General features: G+C 39.6%; 1 protein-coding gene across 1 annotated transcript in view; it reads left to right on the top strand.

Annotated features, from left to right (window-relative positions):
- The window catches only part of CDH2 (cadherin 2), a 173,145-nt gene that overhangs the window by 1,936 nt on the left and 153,303 nt on the right, over window positions 1–17,906 (top strand). Inside the window, exon 2 of the mRNA XM_074944457.1 lies at window positions 12,492–12,603. Within this exon, the coding sequence (XP_074800558.1) occupies window positions 12,492–12,603 (112 nt within the window). The remainder of the gene's footprint in view (window positions 1–12,491; window positions 12,604–17,906) is intronic.

A 17,906-nucleotide genomic window follows, 5' to 3' on the forward strand; every position in this document is an offset into this window, starting at 1 on the left:
ATTCACTTGCCTTTTCTAGGGTAGGAGATTGAGAGTGCTCCTGGGTGGGGTGTGTGGAATGAATGTCATTATCTGGGTTGTTGGCGTTGCTATGAGTTGAGTGTGAAGCTGGGTGCAAGGGACAGAGAGGGCAGTAAATCTGAGGGACAGATGGTGCAGATCATCCCCCTTAATGGTATTTCTGATTGGGGCATTTCTGGATCTCTGGGGGAGGGGAGCGCAGTGTGTGATTGGGGCATTTCTGGATCTCTGGGGGAGGGGAGCGCAGTGTGTGATTGGGGCATTTCTGGATCTCTGGGGGAGGGGAGCGCAGTGTGTGGGTATGAGGAGAAGGAGGTATCACTAGTAGGACAGTGTGTGTATGCTGAGTGGATCAGGCTGGTAGCTGTGGCCGGCCTCCCCCTGGTCCTGCTGGGGCTGGTGGCTGGGTAGAAGGAGGCGGAGGCAGCAGCAGCAGAGTCACTGTCCATGGTGCAGAGCCTGGATTACACCTTCTCTCTCTCGCTTCGTGACACTGAAGTGAACTAAAATCCCTCCTTGTTTTTCAGATAGCTCCCCTCTCTGCCCCCCCCCCCCCGTTTCCCGTCACTTTTTTCTGCCTTCTCCCCCCACATTTACCAGGGTTTGATGGCTGCACCCTACATGGGAGGTGCTGAAACATTGATTCTAAACAGCTGGGGGATTTTCTTTCTAGCTTAAGAGGATGTTAGTTTCTCTCATGACAGAGAAGTGTCTGACTGGGCGCCAAGGTTCCTTCCATATGAAACTGCTGCCCTTCTCAGAAACTTGTTTTGATCTGTCACTAAAAAGGTTGGTTTTGTTATCTGAGTTTGTGTGGAGTGGGGGAGTCTGGATGGCAGTTGTTTCTGTGTTATTAACTTGGCAGAGCCTACCTGCAGCTTCTTTATGGGTGTTTTTGTGTGGCCTTTCTTGTAAGTGCCTTTCTGCTTCTGTTTATACACCATATCACTTAGTAAATCTTTAAATCATGAATTCTGCAGTGGGCTATTATTCCACCATCTTTTCACGCAGGACTGATTTTTAAATTAAAACACAAACTATGAATTAAGGACAGGAACTAGCCTAATTGCTTTTGTGTATCGCTCAGCGTCAGTTACGGTTGGGAAATCCAATTTCCCCCTTGTTTGGGTATCTGCTAATTCAGGTTAGGGCTGGTTTTAATAGGGTGTAACAAAGTTGGAACTTAGGTATGAAATCAGTTTAATAACTCTGTGTCTGGAAAGCAGTCTTTTATTTTAGCAGATTTTTTTTCTTATGTACTGCTAAGAAAAAAACTTACAATTCAGACATGCATTATAACTTCTTTCTATATTGACTGCTTTTGGTAAATAGAAGTTAATTAGTGAGAGATTGTTCTAAAATGTCCAAGCTTCCTATTTGCTGTTAATTTGTTTATTTTGTCATTTCAAATCTTTGTTGTATTGAAGACACATAAATTATTTCCATGAGTTATTGATGACTTCATCATTTGTCAGTGGTGTAGTGAAACCGTCACAATTGAGTTATTTGAAAGATCATTAGAACTGGAAAAATATCAGGAGTCAGACCTTTGTAACTTCAGTTTATGTTTGAGAAAGGTGGGATTTGAAAGCAGATACTAAACTCAGGTTTTCAGCAACATATGCAGAACAGTTGAGATTAGAAACTGGCCTAGTCTGTGGTGGTGATCTATTTTAACATGATTCTGTAGCTGCTATGCAAAATCTTAACATCAAAGGGGGAGGGGGAGAATTGCTTAACTATCAGAATCGTTGGGGGAGTGGTAAATAATGAAGAGGACAGGTCATTGATACAGAGCAATCTGGATGGCTTGGTAAACTGGGCACAAACAAACAATTTATGTTTTCATATGGCTAAATGTAAATATATACATTTAGGAACAAGGAACGTAGGACATATTCACACAATGGGGAACTCTATTCTGGGAAGCAGAGACTCTGGAAAAAAAAATTGGGGGGTTTGGTAGATAATCAGCTGAACATGAGCTCTTAGTACGATGCTGTGAACAAAAGAGCGAATGTGATCCTTCCATGCATAAACAGGGGAATCTCGAGTAGGAGTAGAGAAATTATTTTACCTCTATATTTGGCACAGGTGTGACTGCTGCTGGAATACTGTGTCCAGTTCTGGTGTCCGCAGTTCAAGAAGGATGTTGATAAATTGGAGCGAGTTCAGAGAAGAGCCATGAGAATTATTAAAGGATTAGAAAGCATGCCTTATAGTGATAGACTCAAAGTGCTCAATCTATTTGGCTTAACAAAGAGAAAGTTAAGGGGTGACTTGATTATTGTCTATAAGGATCTACACAGGAAACAAATATTTAAAAATGGGCACTTCTGTCTATCCGATAACATGATATAGTGGTTGGAAGTTGAAGCTAGACAAATTAAGACTGGAAATAAGGCGTACATTTTTAACAGTGAGAGAAATTAACCATTGTCAAGGGTTGTGGTGAAGTCTCCATTAGTGACTGTTTTAAAATAAAGATTGGCTGTTGTTATAAGAGATGTGCTCTATTATTTTAGGGAAGTTCTATGGCTAATACAAGAGGGCAGACTAGATGGTCACAGTGCTCCCTTCTCTGGCCTTGGAATCTGTGAAAACATCAACTGCTACCATTGGTGCTTTAACTGGGGATAAGGACAAAATTGAAATAGAAACAGGAAAGTTGGACGTAGAATTGAAGAAATAAAGTGAGGGGGTGGCGCTGTTGACAGAAATGTTTCTGACCTTCAAACATTTGTTGAGAAGGGGAATAGCAAATAAGTACTCAGAAGGGGGACAGTATTTTTTAAAATATGAAAGATGATTGGATGGCTGTGGGGATGGTGTTCAGACACTATGGTGATGGACATGTTAGAAAAAATAGATAAGTAATAATGTGCTATGGAGCCTTTCACTCTGTAGTTGCTGGTTTGAACTTAGCCTAGAATGACAGAATGAAAGTTAATACTGTTTGAAGACTGTATTGGTTTTATTACATTTCCTAGTAAATTTATCCATGTGGCAAAACCACCACCCTAAGTGACATCCCTGCTTGCTGCGAGAATCAAATGATTGAATTTCTGTGTGGACTGAACTACCCTGTTTCCTCTAGTAGTGGTCTCTTTAGGTCGGGTTTAAGGTGAAGCGGCTATTGCTGTTGTGTGTGTTGTGTTTTTGGTGGTGGTGGTTTCGTGTGTGTGTGTGTGTGTGTGTGTGAAGGGCTTCACTCTCCAATGGTATCGCTGGTGTATTTCACAAGTATTATTTCACTAAAATATATTAAAAGAACATGGTCAAAATGTGATTGTATAACCACAGACACAGAGTTGAGGATTCAGGGGCAGGAGGAATACCAGTCACTGCTTTTAACTCATTTTTTTAAAACTGACTAGACTTCAACTTCACCGTGTTCCCTTGAAAGTGAACAGAAAGCATTTTTAAAATATTATTTAAAAACTTATGGCGATCCTGAATCCTTAGTAGAATACTTGCCATGTGTAGACTTTCAAGATTTTCAGTGGACGGTTCTATGTAGCTGCCAAACATTATTATTACTGTTTCAAGTACATCCACTTTTAAAGGGTATGTGGAAAACTTTTAACTTGGTAAGATCTGATTTCAAGATTTTATTTTCTCCGCATCACTAAAACTTATAATAACCAAAGGAGCTACAGTCATGGTATCGGCTAGGTGTTCGTGATGTCATCCACACTTCGTGGGAAAATGCAGAAAAGTAAAAGAAGGAATTCTTTTCTTTTTACATTGTCTTACTCCTATTATTAAACTGGCAGATACCATTAAAAGATGTGTTGTGTGAAATGATTTGGAATCTTTTGCAGCTTTTTAAATTTATTTTAGGATATATCAGATCATCTTTAAGTCTTAAACTGACTTCTTTGAGATAAAATAACTGGGTTTTGACACACATAAATTACTTTGTACTTTATGAACCCAGTTCATTTTGTTTTGCTGTTAAGATGATAGAGTTACATTAGCATTGTATATTATGTTTATATTATATATGTTCAAGAAGTTAAAGTAAGCTTATATAAATAAACCATACATTTTTAATCTGTTTGTTTATAAAGCCTCCCTCTTCTTTCCCTTCAGCCCCCATCGCCACTCCCCCAAACATACACACAACTTGCTCTGCTGCAAGTTTGAAATACAAGCCAATAAATAAATTCAGCTTAAGATGTCAGAATAAATAATATAAAATACGTTTGGGAACCTAGTGAAGTGGCCTTATTTTAAAACTGCAATTAATTTGGCACAAGATACGTATATCCAAAAATTTAGCTTCTCCTCTTCATTGGTTTCATCTGGCTACTACTCAAGTCAATGGCAAACTCCCATCACGCCCCGTCTTAATACAGGTGATTTTTCCAGAGCAAGTGAAACTTACAGCGTTCTTTAATTATTTAAGAATTATTTAAAAAGTATGCAAGCTGTAAAAACGTACTGTACAAATGTAAGAATAGCTTGAGGAAGTTGGGAGTAAAGTTATTTTTACTCAGTAGAGATTATCATGCATCAGTGACTCATGCTCTGCTTCTTTTCTCATCTTGTGATTGTCTGTACTCAGTCCTCATTTGTGAAAATGAATTATTCCCCCATGTGTGGTATAGTCTTTTAAGTACCATATGATTTTTTCCCAGTTTATATAATGAGGAGTGCAGTAGAATGTCTACATACAACAGTATTTTGGATAACTGAATGGTTTAAAATCACTTCCCAGTTTTGCTATTGACCTATCAGTTAACTTTACAAAAGTACAGCATCAAAGGCTTTTTTTATACATTTTGCTGAATAATGCTATATTTTCATGTTTTGTTCATTTATTTATAATTTTGAGAAATATCATGGATTGAATATTTTCCTACTGGTATGTCTTTGTCCTCCTCCTTTATGTTAAACATTAAAATATATATTGATTGAATATTGAAGTCCCCAATTCAATAAAGACTTTTACACATACTTATCTTTGTGTATGTATGTGAGTAGTCCCGGGACTACTCACATACACAAAGATAAGTATGTGCATAGAAGTTTGCAGGATTGGAGCCTAAAAGTGGTTCTGTCATATTGGACAACGCCCAAAGTACTGCATATCAATTTGTCCCTGTAAGGCTAGTTAATCAGCCTAGAGTTCAGCCTTAGATTCATTTCCCTTTTTTGGGAGGTGAGGGAGTGGAGGGCAGGGGTGTTAAATAACTTCTCTGGCATGCCTTAAAGTAACATGTTTTTAGTTACAGTTCCTTTTTAAAAAAGGAACCCTTTACTAAAGAAACCCAATATTATATCCATTTAAAAACTCATTATGACAATTTCAAAAGTGCACAGGGCACCTGATTAGGATAGAGGAGGTGTCATTGTTCTCAACAAACATATAAAAATTATGGTCCTTTCCCCAGCCTGTGTGCCCCAATCCTGCAAAGATGTCTTTAACTTAATTTTAGGAGGAAAAGATAATAATCTTACTTATACGCATGTAGTCCCATTGAACTCGGTGAGATTACTCATGTATGTATAAGTGTAGGACGCAAGAAGATAAGTCACAGATGAAAGGAGGTGTGTGTGAAAGGGATACCTTTTTTGCTTTAAAATTATTATTATAATTAGATAAACTAAATTTCAGCTATCCTCCTCTGCCTCAGCGTAGCCCTCGTTAATTGACTGATTAAATATTGGCCTCCTTAGAGGGTTGGTCTTGAGGGAATGTAGAAGGAAGGGGTAGCATCCTTCAATATGGATCAATTCAAGGAAAGCTTGTTGTATCACAACCAGCTACTGAAAGAGTTTTTAGTTTGTTACTGATTTGAGAGGGATCAAAGTTTTGGTCTGGGTATCAGGATTACTCAACTTCACTTTGCAATTCTTTTACCAGTTCACAAGACAATACCCTAATCTGTATGATTAACAGTTGGGTCTGATCCTGCCATTTTTACTCAAGTCCATGGGAGTTTGGTTTGGCCTGAGTGAGGAGAGAAAATGTAGGCTTTCAATTTTCATAAATGATTTATGAGAACAGGGTTTGCAGGTTCCAAAATGGCAGGTCCATCACTGCCAAGTCTTTTGAACATTTTGCTCAAATTATTGTTTTGTTTCAGTCAATATTTATGGATTTGATTTATAAACACACTCATAAAAGCAATGTTTATCCTTTTTTCTATGTGCGACTTGACATATTTTAAAAAATACTTGTGTACAAACTCCTCCAGGGACTCCACTTTTTCTCAATAATATAGAATCATCACCCAGCAGCTTAACATAGTTTAAATCTTATGATATCCCACCAATCCCTGGCAGCTAGGGAAAACAAGTAGGCCTTGCAAGTGCCCTGAAGGTCAATAAAATAGACAGGGCTGTCCTTAGGATTTATGGGGCCCTACACAGTATTATTAAACTGGTGTTCCTATGCCCGACTTGTTCTTTGCAACACAAACAAGCTTACAGTATTGGAAAACTTGCCACATGCACTTTATTAAAAATAGTTTAATTGTGCCGCCTTCACCGCTAACCCCTGCACTTCCCTCCCACCTGCGCCCCCAGCCCTGCCACACCACCTGTCAGCATGCCCTGCCACACCACCTCCCTGCCCAGTACCCCACACCTCCTTATGCCCAGCAGCCCCCATGCCCAGTGGCCCCTCACCCAGAGATCTCCACCACAGATCCCTATGCCCAGCGAGCTCCCCCTCACACACACCCCCCAACTGCCCAGCACCCCATATTCCTGAGGGAATTCAGCACCAAAAAATTCTGTGCACAATATTTTAAAATTCTGCAAATTTTGTCAATAAATAAATGTGAGGCTCTAGCATGGAAGTGGCAAGCATAGGCCACTGGCTGCACGGAGGTGGGAGATCACCCTGCAGCTTTCTTCCTCCCTGCCCCTCTCGTCCCCTCCCCTCCTTTCCTAGCATAGGGACTTGGCAGTGAGTTACCTCTGTGTGCACCTCAAAAGGCCACAGGAAAGCATTTTGCATGATGGCTGGGATGTGAGCCATGACCCAAAATCCATTTGGATGACAAAAAAGAAATAGCTGACACCAATGGCTGAGTCAAGCCCTCATCCAGGTCCTTGTCAGCCACCGCTGTGGGCCATCAACTCCCAAATGGCCTTTCATTCTCCCTAAAATAGAGCATTTCCCTCTAATCCTGAAAAGTAAAGAGGTGCTTAGGATATGCAGTTTAAAAAGAAAAGGAATTATATTCAGGCACCAGTCTCTTTTTCTGCCCTGATTTACACACCTGGTTGCCACACACGACTCAGTGGGATTGTACTGGGTATAACTCAGCACACAGTTTCAACAGTACTTCAGCAGTGGGGCTGGAGCCATAACCAGCCAAGTGTCATTTGAACAGTGGCTCTTGTTTTGGATTATTTAAGGCAGTTTTTAAAGGTCTTTGCCATGGGTGAGGAAGAAGGTGCTGCATTCTTAAAGGGATCTTTAAAATCAACTCTGCACTGTTCAGAACTCTCCCTCATTCAAAATGCTACCAGCTTGAGAGACAGCCCTGGAGATACTTGGATCCACAAGAAAAAAAATCATGTCCCTTTTCTCTAAATAGAAGTTTTCAGCTATTCCAGCCTTGTCAAGTGTGAGTCCATCTTCTTTCCCAGCTAAGTGGTTGCTCCCTCCTTGTATTCTGCAGCCCTGATTGCTGCTTTTCTGCTCTAGGTAATCCCCCTCCTCCCTTTGTTTTAGTGTCAGTTTCCTCCTGTTGACACCGTAATATTGTGAATGGGCAGGAAAAGCAAACGCCATCTTCTTTATTTTCCTTGTGTCTGCCTCTCTCTCCTCCCAGCCCCTGTCTGCTGCTAATCCCAGCTGAGGGAGGAAGGAGAGGAAAAGGTGACGGTCCAAAGGGGATCCTCAGCATCTGGGATTAAACTTCAGAGCAGAGGGAGGCGGAGTGAAAAGGAGACTAGGAGAGAGATTGCAGGGAGTTGCTGGCGGGGAAGGGCACGTGGGCAGAAGAGGGGAGAGGTACAGGTACAGGGTGGGTCTGCTCGGAACAGCTGCTCTCCCCTGGGGCCACCAGCCTGCTCCCGAGGAGGCCCTAGCACTAGCACATTCGCTGCTCGCTCACTGAGCCAGACAAAGAGCCTCCCCTGTTCTTTTGCTCTTTTCACTTCCCAGTCTGGTTCCCCCCCAGCCATCCCCAGCCCAGTTCCTCCTCCGCCCCGCCCCGCTTCCTGTAGTCCTGTGCCTGGCTCTACCCCCCGAGCTCGGCTTCCCCCCATCTCTTCCCAGCCTCCGGGTATTCCCCCGCTCTGTTCCCAGCCTTGCCCAGCCCCCCACCACCTGGCCTGGCTCCCCCTGCTCACTCACATTCAAACTTTTGCTCCTGGCCCCACCCAAGCTGGAGCCCTCAGCTGAGTAGTGAGTGGGTGGAGGGGATGGACCAGGGGGTCTGGAAGAAGCCTGCTGGCCCAGCGTGGGGGAAGGGCCAGAAAGAAGTCTGCAGCCAGTGAGGGTGGTGCCCCAAATTTTCGGGTGCACTACGCAGCCGTGTGTGCTGCATATGCCTAAGGATGACCCTGAAAGTAGATTTTAGAACTTTTTCTCTTAAAACTGGACTATTGGGATCTTCGTTCTCTATGTTTGATGGAGACCCATGACATCTTTGGTGGATCAAATATTTTAGATGTTTAACTAACCCCTGCTCTTAGTTATGCAAAAGGCGAGCTGCAACTCCAACAGCCTCATGTTACATCAGGAAAATGGTGTTTGGAGTTCTTTATGAACTGTAAAGCAGTAGTCAATTACAACAACTTTCTTTTTGCTTTGCAATTCATTTTACAATAGGAATGGGTGGAAAAACAGATTTTTTTGTAATTTGGGATAAAGTAAGTATTTTAAAGAAAACTTAACTGTTGGTTTAAGAATCAACAATTTCTCATTTGAAATCCCCTGACTTAATGAGGTACAACACCAGATTAGATCTGATGAACTTTTAATGAAAACCAAATCAGAAGCATTTCAAATACAGACCATGAAGAGGTTGCTCTGAACCTGAATTTGGAAGCCTTGAGCTTACAAAATAGAAACTTGAATGAAAGGAACATTTCTTCCACCAATTCAAGCCAACATTGGAAAACAATGTCCCGATGTTGCAAAAAATTACACATAAGTTTAGATTTAAATGTATGAGTAGTGCCAGAGGGTGAAATCTTGGCCGGCATTAAAGGTAGTGGCAAAACTCTCATTTACTTCAGTGGGGCCAGGATTTCACTCACTTACTTTAATGGGACTGTACACTTGTTTGAAGGTAAGCACATACATAAGTGTTTGCAGGACTGGGGCCCAAATGTAACATTATGTCTGGCCACAATTGCAAATTAATGTGTAATTATTAAGAAGAAAGAGCTGAACTACCCAGTTATTCGCTGGGTCTTACATTGCAACTTTCCATAATGCATGGAAACCAGAAAATAGACTTTTATTAGAAATGAACTATATAGTTAGGGTAACTAATATAACCGAGGTTAGCTTAGCTTGGGTGTAAAGCAATACCTGCATTACTGTGTCCTCACTGTTTCTTCCCTCACCTATGTGTGTCTGGAAGCATATCCTGTTGTTCTTTGCGCTGAGATGTTCCATGCTTTGTTCAATTGTGGGAGAACTTGCCCATCTTTGGGGCAGGAATGGGAAACGGAGTCAGACTGTCAGCATTTGAGTGACTTTAGCCTGCACCCTCAGTGCAAAGTGGTTGGGTTCTAGTCTGAGTTAAAGTGTAACCCGGGCTCTAACCTATACTCCCGTCTGAATAAGCTAGCCAGGGCTTAAAGCACCTCCAAACCCTGGTAAAAAGCTTCTGTGGGGGAGGGGGAATGGTAGAGGGGGCTGGGCTAAAGCCCAGATAAGAGGCTGGGTTAATGCGGCAGTGAAGATACAGCCTTAGATGCAAATTTTCAAAGTGTTGCCCCTATTCTAGGCTTTAAAACTCCCCTTAAAGTCAGAAGGTTTTGTACTGGTAACATTGCGTACAATTGCTATTAAAAGGTAAATTTTTCAGTAATCTTCTCTTGTGGATGAATGTACAGTTAATATTATATTCTGCTTGAGGTGGTCTTTTGGACTGCGCTAGTCACAGAAAAAACCCTGTAAATTACAACAATTTGTTTTATAATCTCCCTTTCTTTCTTGCTTTTGGGCCAGACAGTAAGGGAAGGAAAACAAATTTCAATATTTTCTTGATCATAAGATTTCATACTTTTAGTTCAGATCGTTTTTCTGAGAGATATTATCTTGTAAACCCAGCAACGATTTTTAATACTCCTGGGCTGAACTTGAAATGACCCAGATCTTGCCATGGCTCAAGCTATGACTTTATTTAATTGAAAATGCATAACACAGGTTTTGTTAAACATTAGAATTCTGCCTCCCCTTGGGGTTTTATTCCCAAAGAATGTTTACAATGAATTGTTTTTGGGAACAGCGTACTGTCTTTTGTTTCTGTATAAAATTGAGGGCTTGCAAATGAAGGAATAAAGAGGCCTCTTTATTCATGTCCCAAAGTCTTTGTTTCATTGGGCATTGTTTCACTTTATAAGAGTTGTTCAGTACATCTAGCTTGTTGGAAAGGCTGAAGGATTCCCAGGCACATCAGTGCAGACTTTTAAAAATCCCGTTATCTACTCAATTGCCCACCCTGGATTTATTTGTTTCACGGATACCATAAAAGACTATTTTTTCCCTATCACGTTTGCTTTGAGATCACCTTTGCACAGTAGTTTAAACAGTTCTTTCTTTAAATTATGGAAGCTATATGAAACCATTAGTTGTGTTATAAAGCTGGGAAAAAAGGAAGATTCAGTCATTATTTTTGATTTAGTAGTTTTTCAGTATTGAAAAAAACTCTAAACATCTTTGTCATTTATAAATCTGATACTTAGCTGAGTGTTCAGTACAGGTCCCTCATAACTCAGAGTTATAACTTTGTTTGCAGTCTTAAATTATATATATGCTTTTGTCATTTACATTTTGTTTTAAGCATTTTTGTCTATAAAGTGTAAAAAGCATGTAAGTAATTGACATAGCTGAGAGATCTGTGGTGCACTTTAAGTCACAATTAAATGCAGTCCACAGTTTAAAGTTAATTGGACACAGACACACTTGACAACTAGGAGCCCTGTTCAGGTGCTTACTCTGATAAAATGTACTACCTCACAAATGGATGGTAGGTTAATTAAAACTAAAATTGCAGTATGCTGACAGATTTGCTGTTCTGATACAACTCTTGAAATGAACCAGGATCAGCTGGATGTGGGCTCAGCTGAACACTTCAAGAATTTCTCCAAGTGATAAAATTCTTGTAATGGGAGTTGAAAAGCTGACTACCAATATGTGCCAATGGAAAAAAAGACTTTGGTACATTTATCCCCACTAATGAGTGAAAAGACCTGTGAGCCATAAAATGTATGAATATGTTTGAGTCCCACAAGACTATCCAATGTGGTGTTCCATTATGATCACAAACACTTCTTCTTTTGTTTGATACATTATTTTAAACAAAGTAAGTACTAGGATCATACAAAAGATGGCCACTGTGGCTTAAGCAGCAGGACTGTTTGTAACCATACACTGTTATTTGGCCACATATAAACTAGAATTTTGCTATGTGCGCCACTAATATAAAAAATGAACCAAATAGAAAACCTTATTAGTTCTTTGCCTCATAGAATTGTATGTAGTTACTGATGACTATGCATAGTTGATAGGTTAACTCTTTAACTTTAAAACCTGCTTGGAAATAAAGGAGAAAGGTGAAAATACCCATTTTAAATGTCTTTTGTGGAAGTTATTTTTCTCAAACTGTGAAAACGATATGTGATTTGGAAAAGGCTTTATTTTTAGAAGTGAGATAGTAAACTCAGTTTCAGTGGCTAATATATTGCCGTGTTATGCTGATTTAGTAATATCTCCTTCTCTCTTTCACATAGAAGGTGATTGTAGTAGAAGTATGTGGCCTTTCTATGATCTCTGTTTAAATATAGGTTCAGCTAATTAAAATGTTGCACTTGTGATTTTTTTTCTCTCAGCTATTTACCCATTGAGCGAATGCAGACACAGAAAAGTACCCACAACCAAACATTTTAAACTGATGGTTAAATGTCTCCTCTCAAAAGTAACATATCCATGTCTGAAAAAGTTGGTGATCAGTTTTGTGCAATGTTTATTTCCAGGAATGATTTTGTCCCCTCTGTGATTCCACTTCAGTTTCAATGGCTGTTTTAGTTGAAATGTTCAGTTGTTAGAGGAATCAAGATTGTGTATTATTTAGATCTTATGAGACAAATGGGATTTGTTCCCTCCATTCCAGTTATCAAAAAGATTAACCCTTTGCCCTCAGAGTTCTAATTGCAGCTATTTAGATACAAAGACGTTGTGGTAACAAACGGGGTTTACGCCAAGTGGAATGTTTCTCAGCTGAATGGGACTGCAAGTATTACATACATTTTGTCTTGCATTTCAGGCACCAATAAAAGCAACTTGTGAAGGCATATTATGCAAGACTGGATTTCCCGAAGATGTTTACAATGCAGTCATATCGAGGGGTTTAAACGAAGGACAGCCTCTTCTCAATGGTATTGTTAGAAGAGACATTCTGTTTTCTTATTATCTATAATCTTGAACGTAAATTGGACTCAAGGGCTTCTTTTAAGCTTCTTAAATAAGACCTTTTTTATTTCAGCTATATTACTTGATTTTTTCCCTCAACTTATTGTAATGAGACTTGAGGGAAAGTTTGCTGACCTTAACAGTAACTTGTGAACCTCCCACTGACAATAGTTTGGAGATATGTGAGTTCTGGCAAATATTCCCTTGACTCTCTCCTAATGTACTCCTCAGCAAAGACTTCATACTGAACTGTATTTCTTATATATTACCTCCCAGTAATTGCACTATTAGCATATGTCCCCACTGTGTTACTAGAAAGGCCCCTTACATGAATGGTCAATGGGGGGAATGGGGAATAAGAGCCTTCCACTTTACCTGACCCACAAAGGGGTCATAAATAACTGCAGTCCTTGTGACCAGCGTAGCACTGGGGCTGTTCTCTTATTATTCCTTTGAAGGCCCACCTTACTCTAAAGTGGGTGGGAAGAGGCACAGAGAAGGCAGAGTCATGGCTCCGCTGTTCCATGCATTGGCCAGTGGAGTTTACCAGTCACATGGATGTAGGGGGGTATGCTGTACCCCTTTAAGAGTGTAGCAGTGTACCTGCTCCCCCTGTGCACTGGCAGAGTATCTCCAGTGCTACGTGTTGGGCAGTGTGGCTCTTCATCGCCCCAACGCAGATCTATGTCTAAATGGCACAAAGCCCAGAATGAAGCTAACAAAGTCCTAAACTCACAATGAGCTCTGCAAGTGCAGACTCCGGTGCCTATGCGGAATTTAACTGAACTTACCTGGGCCCATGGGGAGTCCCATTATCTCCTGGACTGGAGTTTTAATATGCAGTTCTGTATGTCTATTTTTTTGGGGGGAGATACAGATGTTGTTTCTCTTTCTAGAATGCAAAGTGGCATATTTGCTAAGTATTTATTAGTGTATAAAATTGCACCTCAATAGTTACATTTAAGTGGAATAGTAATGGTTAGCAGATGGTCTAAAATGTAAGAAATACACATTAATTTTGCTGTCTTATAATTTGTGAATATCAAAGAAATTGCTTTCTAGCTAATTTAGAAATTGTGGAGCTGATCAACAGGATTAGTTTCAGGCAGTTTCAAATACATCTTAAATAAGGACTAATTTAATTCCATTCGTTGTTTCTCTCCCATATGAATATGGCTTCACAGATCAAGACATTTAAATGAAAAGATCTTTCTTAAAGGAAGCTAAAACACAAACGGATCCTTGAAACAAAAGCATTAGTCTTGATTTAGCAAACTGTATGTAGCAGTATCTCCCCATAATTATATTTTACGGACCTGTTCTGTGTTTTTTATAACTATAATGGAAATTTGAATGCAGAAATAATTGATTAACTTTAATGTATTAGAAACTGAGTTATTCAAGTATTCTTCTGCTTTATTTCAAGCAACTAAACACTCTCCATTGCAGACTTTATTTTGTTAAAAGGGTAGCTTAGAAATTAATGTAATAAATTGAAGTAAATATTTTGCCAAATTGAGGTAGTCTGGTTTGAGTAAAGGTGGGGATTTTTTTTATTCCCCCCATCTGGGAATTGTTTACATTTTTATTTATTACTTAATGCTTATTTTACATTAGCACCCACAGTTCTCACTGTGCTAGGTGCTGTACAAACACAACAGACGGCATTGTCCCTGCCCTGAAGAACCTACAATTTAAGAAGACAAGTGCTTGTGGAAGGTTCCAGTTGAGAAGCACTGAAGACAGAATGCTTCTAGTTAAGCATAAAACAGACACCACATAGACAGTAAAATCTTCCCTACGTTGCCCTGGTCAGTCTCCTTGGCCATTCGGTCTTTGCCCTCCTCGGAAACTTCTGACAAAGCTTTTTCCTTTGATATTTTTTTTTAAAATGGTTTGGATACCTGTCCTATTAAGAATTGAACTGAGATATTGAACTCATTTCATATCAACCATCTGATGGTAATGAATTTGTCACTACTAATCTAAGTGGGATTTGAGACAGTGCCATACAGATGAAAGACTTTCCCATTCATTACCAGCTCCATGAGCCAGTCAGTATGCTGCTGATTTTTACTTTTTAACTAAGTGTGTGAAGCAATATAGCCAATCTTCCCTTGAAAGATATTAAAATGTATGACGTTTTAGGGAAGTAGGAATTGGAAAAAATGTACAATGCATACAATATGTATCACATATGTGAGATAACATGAACTAGTTGAAAAATGACCTGGGTGAGTTTGTCTTCCTACCACAACTTCCTCAGCAGAATCATTGTAACGGTTAATTCTTTTGAAAATTTTGACATGCTTAAAAAGCATATAATTTGCCGTTACACACAAACATACAGTCCATCATTGCGTGGCTTTGACTTAAATGTAATTATACTTTCATTTTGAAATATGATTGTTGTGAAAAGCCCATTTTCTGATTATTAAGCTAGATGGAGATGACAATTGAAGTTAAGTATAGTTGCATGACATTTGCTTCTAAAGAAAAATTATGGATCTGATTCTGATCTCACGAGTAAATAGTCTCATATTTCTAACTCCTTTGAAATCAGTGGACTTACTTCAGATTCACTCTGTAATGATAGGTTTCCTGTAGGGTTGCAGAAATGAGAGCACTAAAGATTTTTTTGGTTATGCACTTTGATGTCACATTCACAGAGGCTTTATTATCCTCTTTGCCAGAAGTAAAATAGACAATGACCACTCACTGTCTTTGTTTTCTTTCATAAAAAATGTTGACTCAGAAAATGACCAAACAATTAACACTTTTTTCATTATTTCCCTTTTGTCTTAATGGTTAGACAGCCAACATCTTTAAGGTTTCTGTTTTTAGAATATTATGTTCCCCTCCCTCCCAAAATTTAAATAAAAGTCAGACTTATGTGAATGTTGTATAGGGAGCCATGCCTGAGAGATCTTTCAGTTGCACACTCAGTAAGATACAACAGATACAGGGAATCTGTTTTAAAATATTATATATGGACATTTACTGTACAGGACGTTGGGTGATGTTCCACAGCTAATGAACCACACTGGGTCTTGTATTTTCTGTATGTCCCCCCTCCCCTCCCCCCCAATTTCTAGGTTCCTTCACCTGTAGTCTGTACTAAAGAGGTGGTGGGGAGATATTTGCAAATATTGAATTTTTGTTTCATATTTTAAAATATTTACATTTTCTAGCAGATGTGCCTCTAATACAGAGTTTCCTAACTTGTAGGGTTGTCACAAACCTCAGACTAGTCTGGGATGTGTGGGGACCACGGGGAATAGCCTGGGGAGAGGAGAGGAGAAGAGAAGAGAGGAACAGTACAGGCAGAGATGGCTGCATAGCTCTGCACCCACTCCATGCTTTCACTGCATATGCTTTCTGTGGCAAGACACCAAGCCACAGATGGCAACCATGTCCAGGAAAAGAGGCAGAATGTAATAGATGCCTCACAATGGGATATTTTGCAAAAAGCATGCAGATCACCAAGAGCAGTAGAAACAATCCCAAGAGGATGTGTTGCAGTGGGGAGCTTAATAAAGATAGGAACTTCTTGGTCAGGGAGTTTTCTAATTGCTGCTTAAAGCATAGCTCTTGTGTTTGTCCTCACACGGCACTCTCCTCTTTTTAAAGGTAGAGGAGTAGGTAGTTAGCTCCTTGAATGTTACCTGTCTTCCTTCCCTGTTTCTACAGCAGCTCCTAGAGCCAGCAGCAATGGGAACTCATGGGTTTAGGGGTGCAGGCTCCGATAAGCTTAGCTCATGGGCTCAAGCATCTCTTGTTTATTTCCATTTCACTTGTGTCAGCTGTCTGAGTTCATACCCCTTGGGGCGGGGGGTAAACATTCTTTCATTTGCAAGTTAAAGTTCACAGCAGGATTAAAGAATCTTAGCTGTCATTTTATCTTAGAATTACTTTATTCCTATGATCAAGATGCAGTACAGTCATGCTACTATGCCCTAATTCATACTGGCTCCTAAATGTAAACAGAAGGTATGGGGTCTGATTTTGTGCTCACTTTCAAATGTTTTACACCATTATTATTCCAATCATTTTAATGGAGTTACTCTGGCTTTACATAAGTGTAAATTAGCTCAGAATCAAACTTACTATGTTTGCAGAAAATTAGAAATCTCTGTGACAACAAAATGGTATAAAGAGCCCCTCACTCCGCTCCTAATCCCTATTATGATTTAGCTGCAGACAAAGCTGTGTGCTTTCTTGATAGAGAAGCTCTAGGGTGAATCTCTAAAGACAATTCTCTGGCTTTCAGGGGCTAGACTCAAAAATTGATTCTTTTGAGTCTGTGTGATCTATTGGCTAATAGGACTTCTTTACTGGAGGGCAAAAGTGGAGTAGTAGAGTAAAACCTAGAAGCAATTCCAATTTGGAAGTTAAAGGTTAAAATAGCTTGAAAAGTTTGATATACACAAATGAAAGCAAAAAGCAGAGAGAGATATAAAACTACCTTTAATTTACTGCCAACTCTGTCCTTGTCTTGACCCTCCGTGCCTGCATGCTACAAGGATGTATAATCAGTGATTTAGGTGACATAACATATGCCTTGGAATTCTTGGGGTAAAAGAGGGTAAGTTAAGGAGGGAGTTTGATTTTAAATATTAATGTCCTTTCTTTTGCTGATTTGTCACATTAACTTTTTTTTTTTTAGTTTAGCGTGAGAAAAAGAATTAGGATCTTGTTTATTACAAATAAATTTCTAACTTGTTTAGCTAAATCTTTAGGAGTCTATCCTGCAAACAATTACACAGGTGAGTAAAGTTGCATTCCCACTGAAGTAATTCATCTGAGTAAAATTATTTGGGGTCATGTTTGCAAAATCAGACCCTACATTTACAGATGCTTGATCTATTAGTCTGTGGTAGGGCTTATGAAGATATTTTATTTTTTGTCAGTCTTGTTATTGCACATGTGCTCTAAGTTTTGTGCTAAGAGGGTTCTTTTTCTAATCAAGATTTTTTATGTGGATTGTGTATTTATAATAATGTTCAGAGCTGGCACAGTTACAGAATGGTTAAGAAGAAGATATCTTAGTGTCGGTCACTGAGATGAAACAATGATTACAGATGGGTAAGATTATCTCAGTTTCTTCTTTCTTCTTCAGGACATCATTACAAGGCAGAGTTAAGATTGTTTTAAGATCATAAGAATAGCCATACTGAGTCAGACCAATGGTTCATCTAGACCAGTATCCTTTCTTCCAACAGTGGCAGGTGCCAGATGTTTCAGAGGGAATGAATAGAACAGGCCAATG

Source organism: Natator depressus, chromosome 2 (genome assembly GCF_965152275.1).
Source record: "Natator depressus isolate rNatDep1 chromosome 2, rNatDep2.hap1, whole genome shotgun sequence".
Lineage (NCBI taxonomy): Eukaryota > Metazoa > Chordata > Testudines > Cheloniidae > Natator > Natator depressus.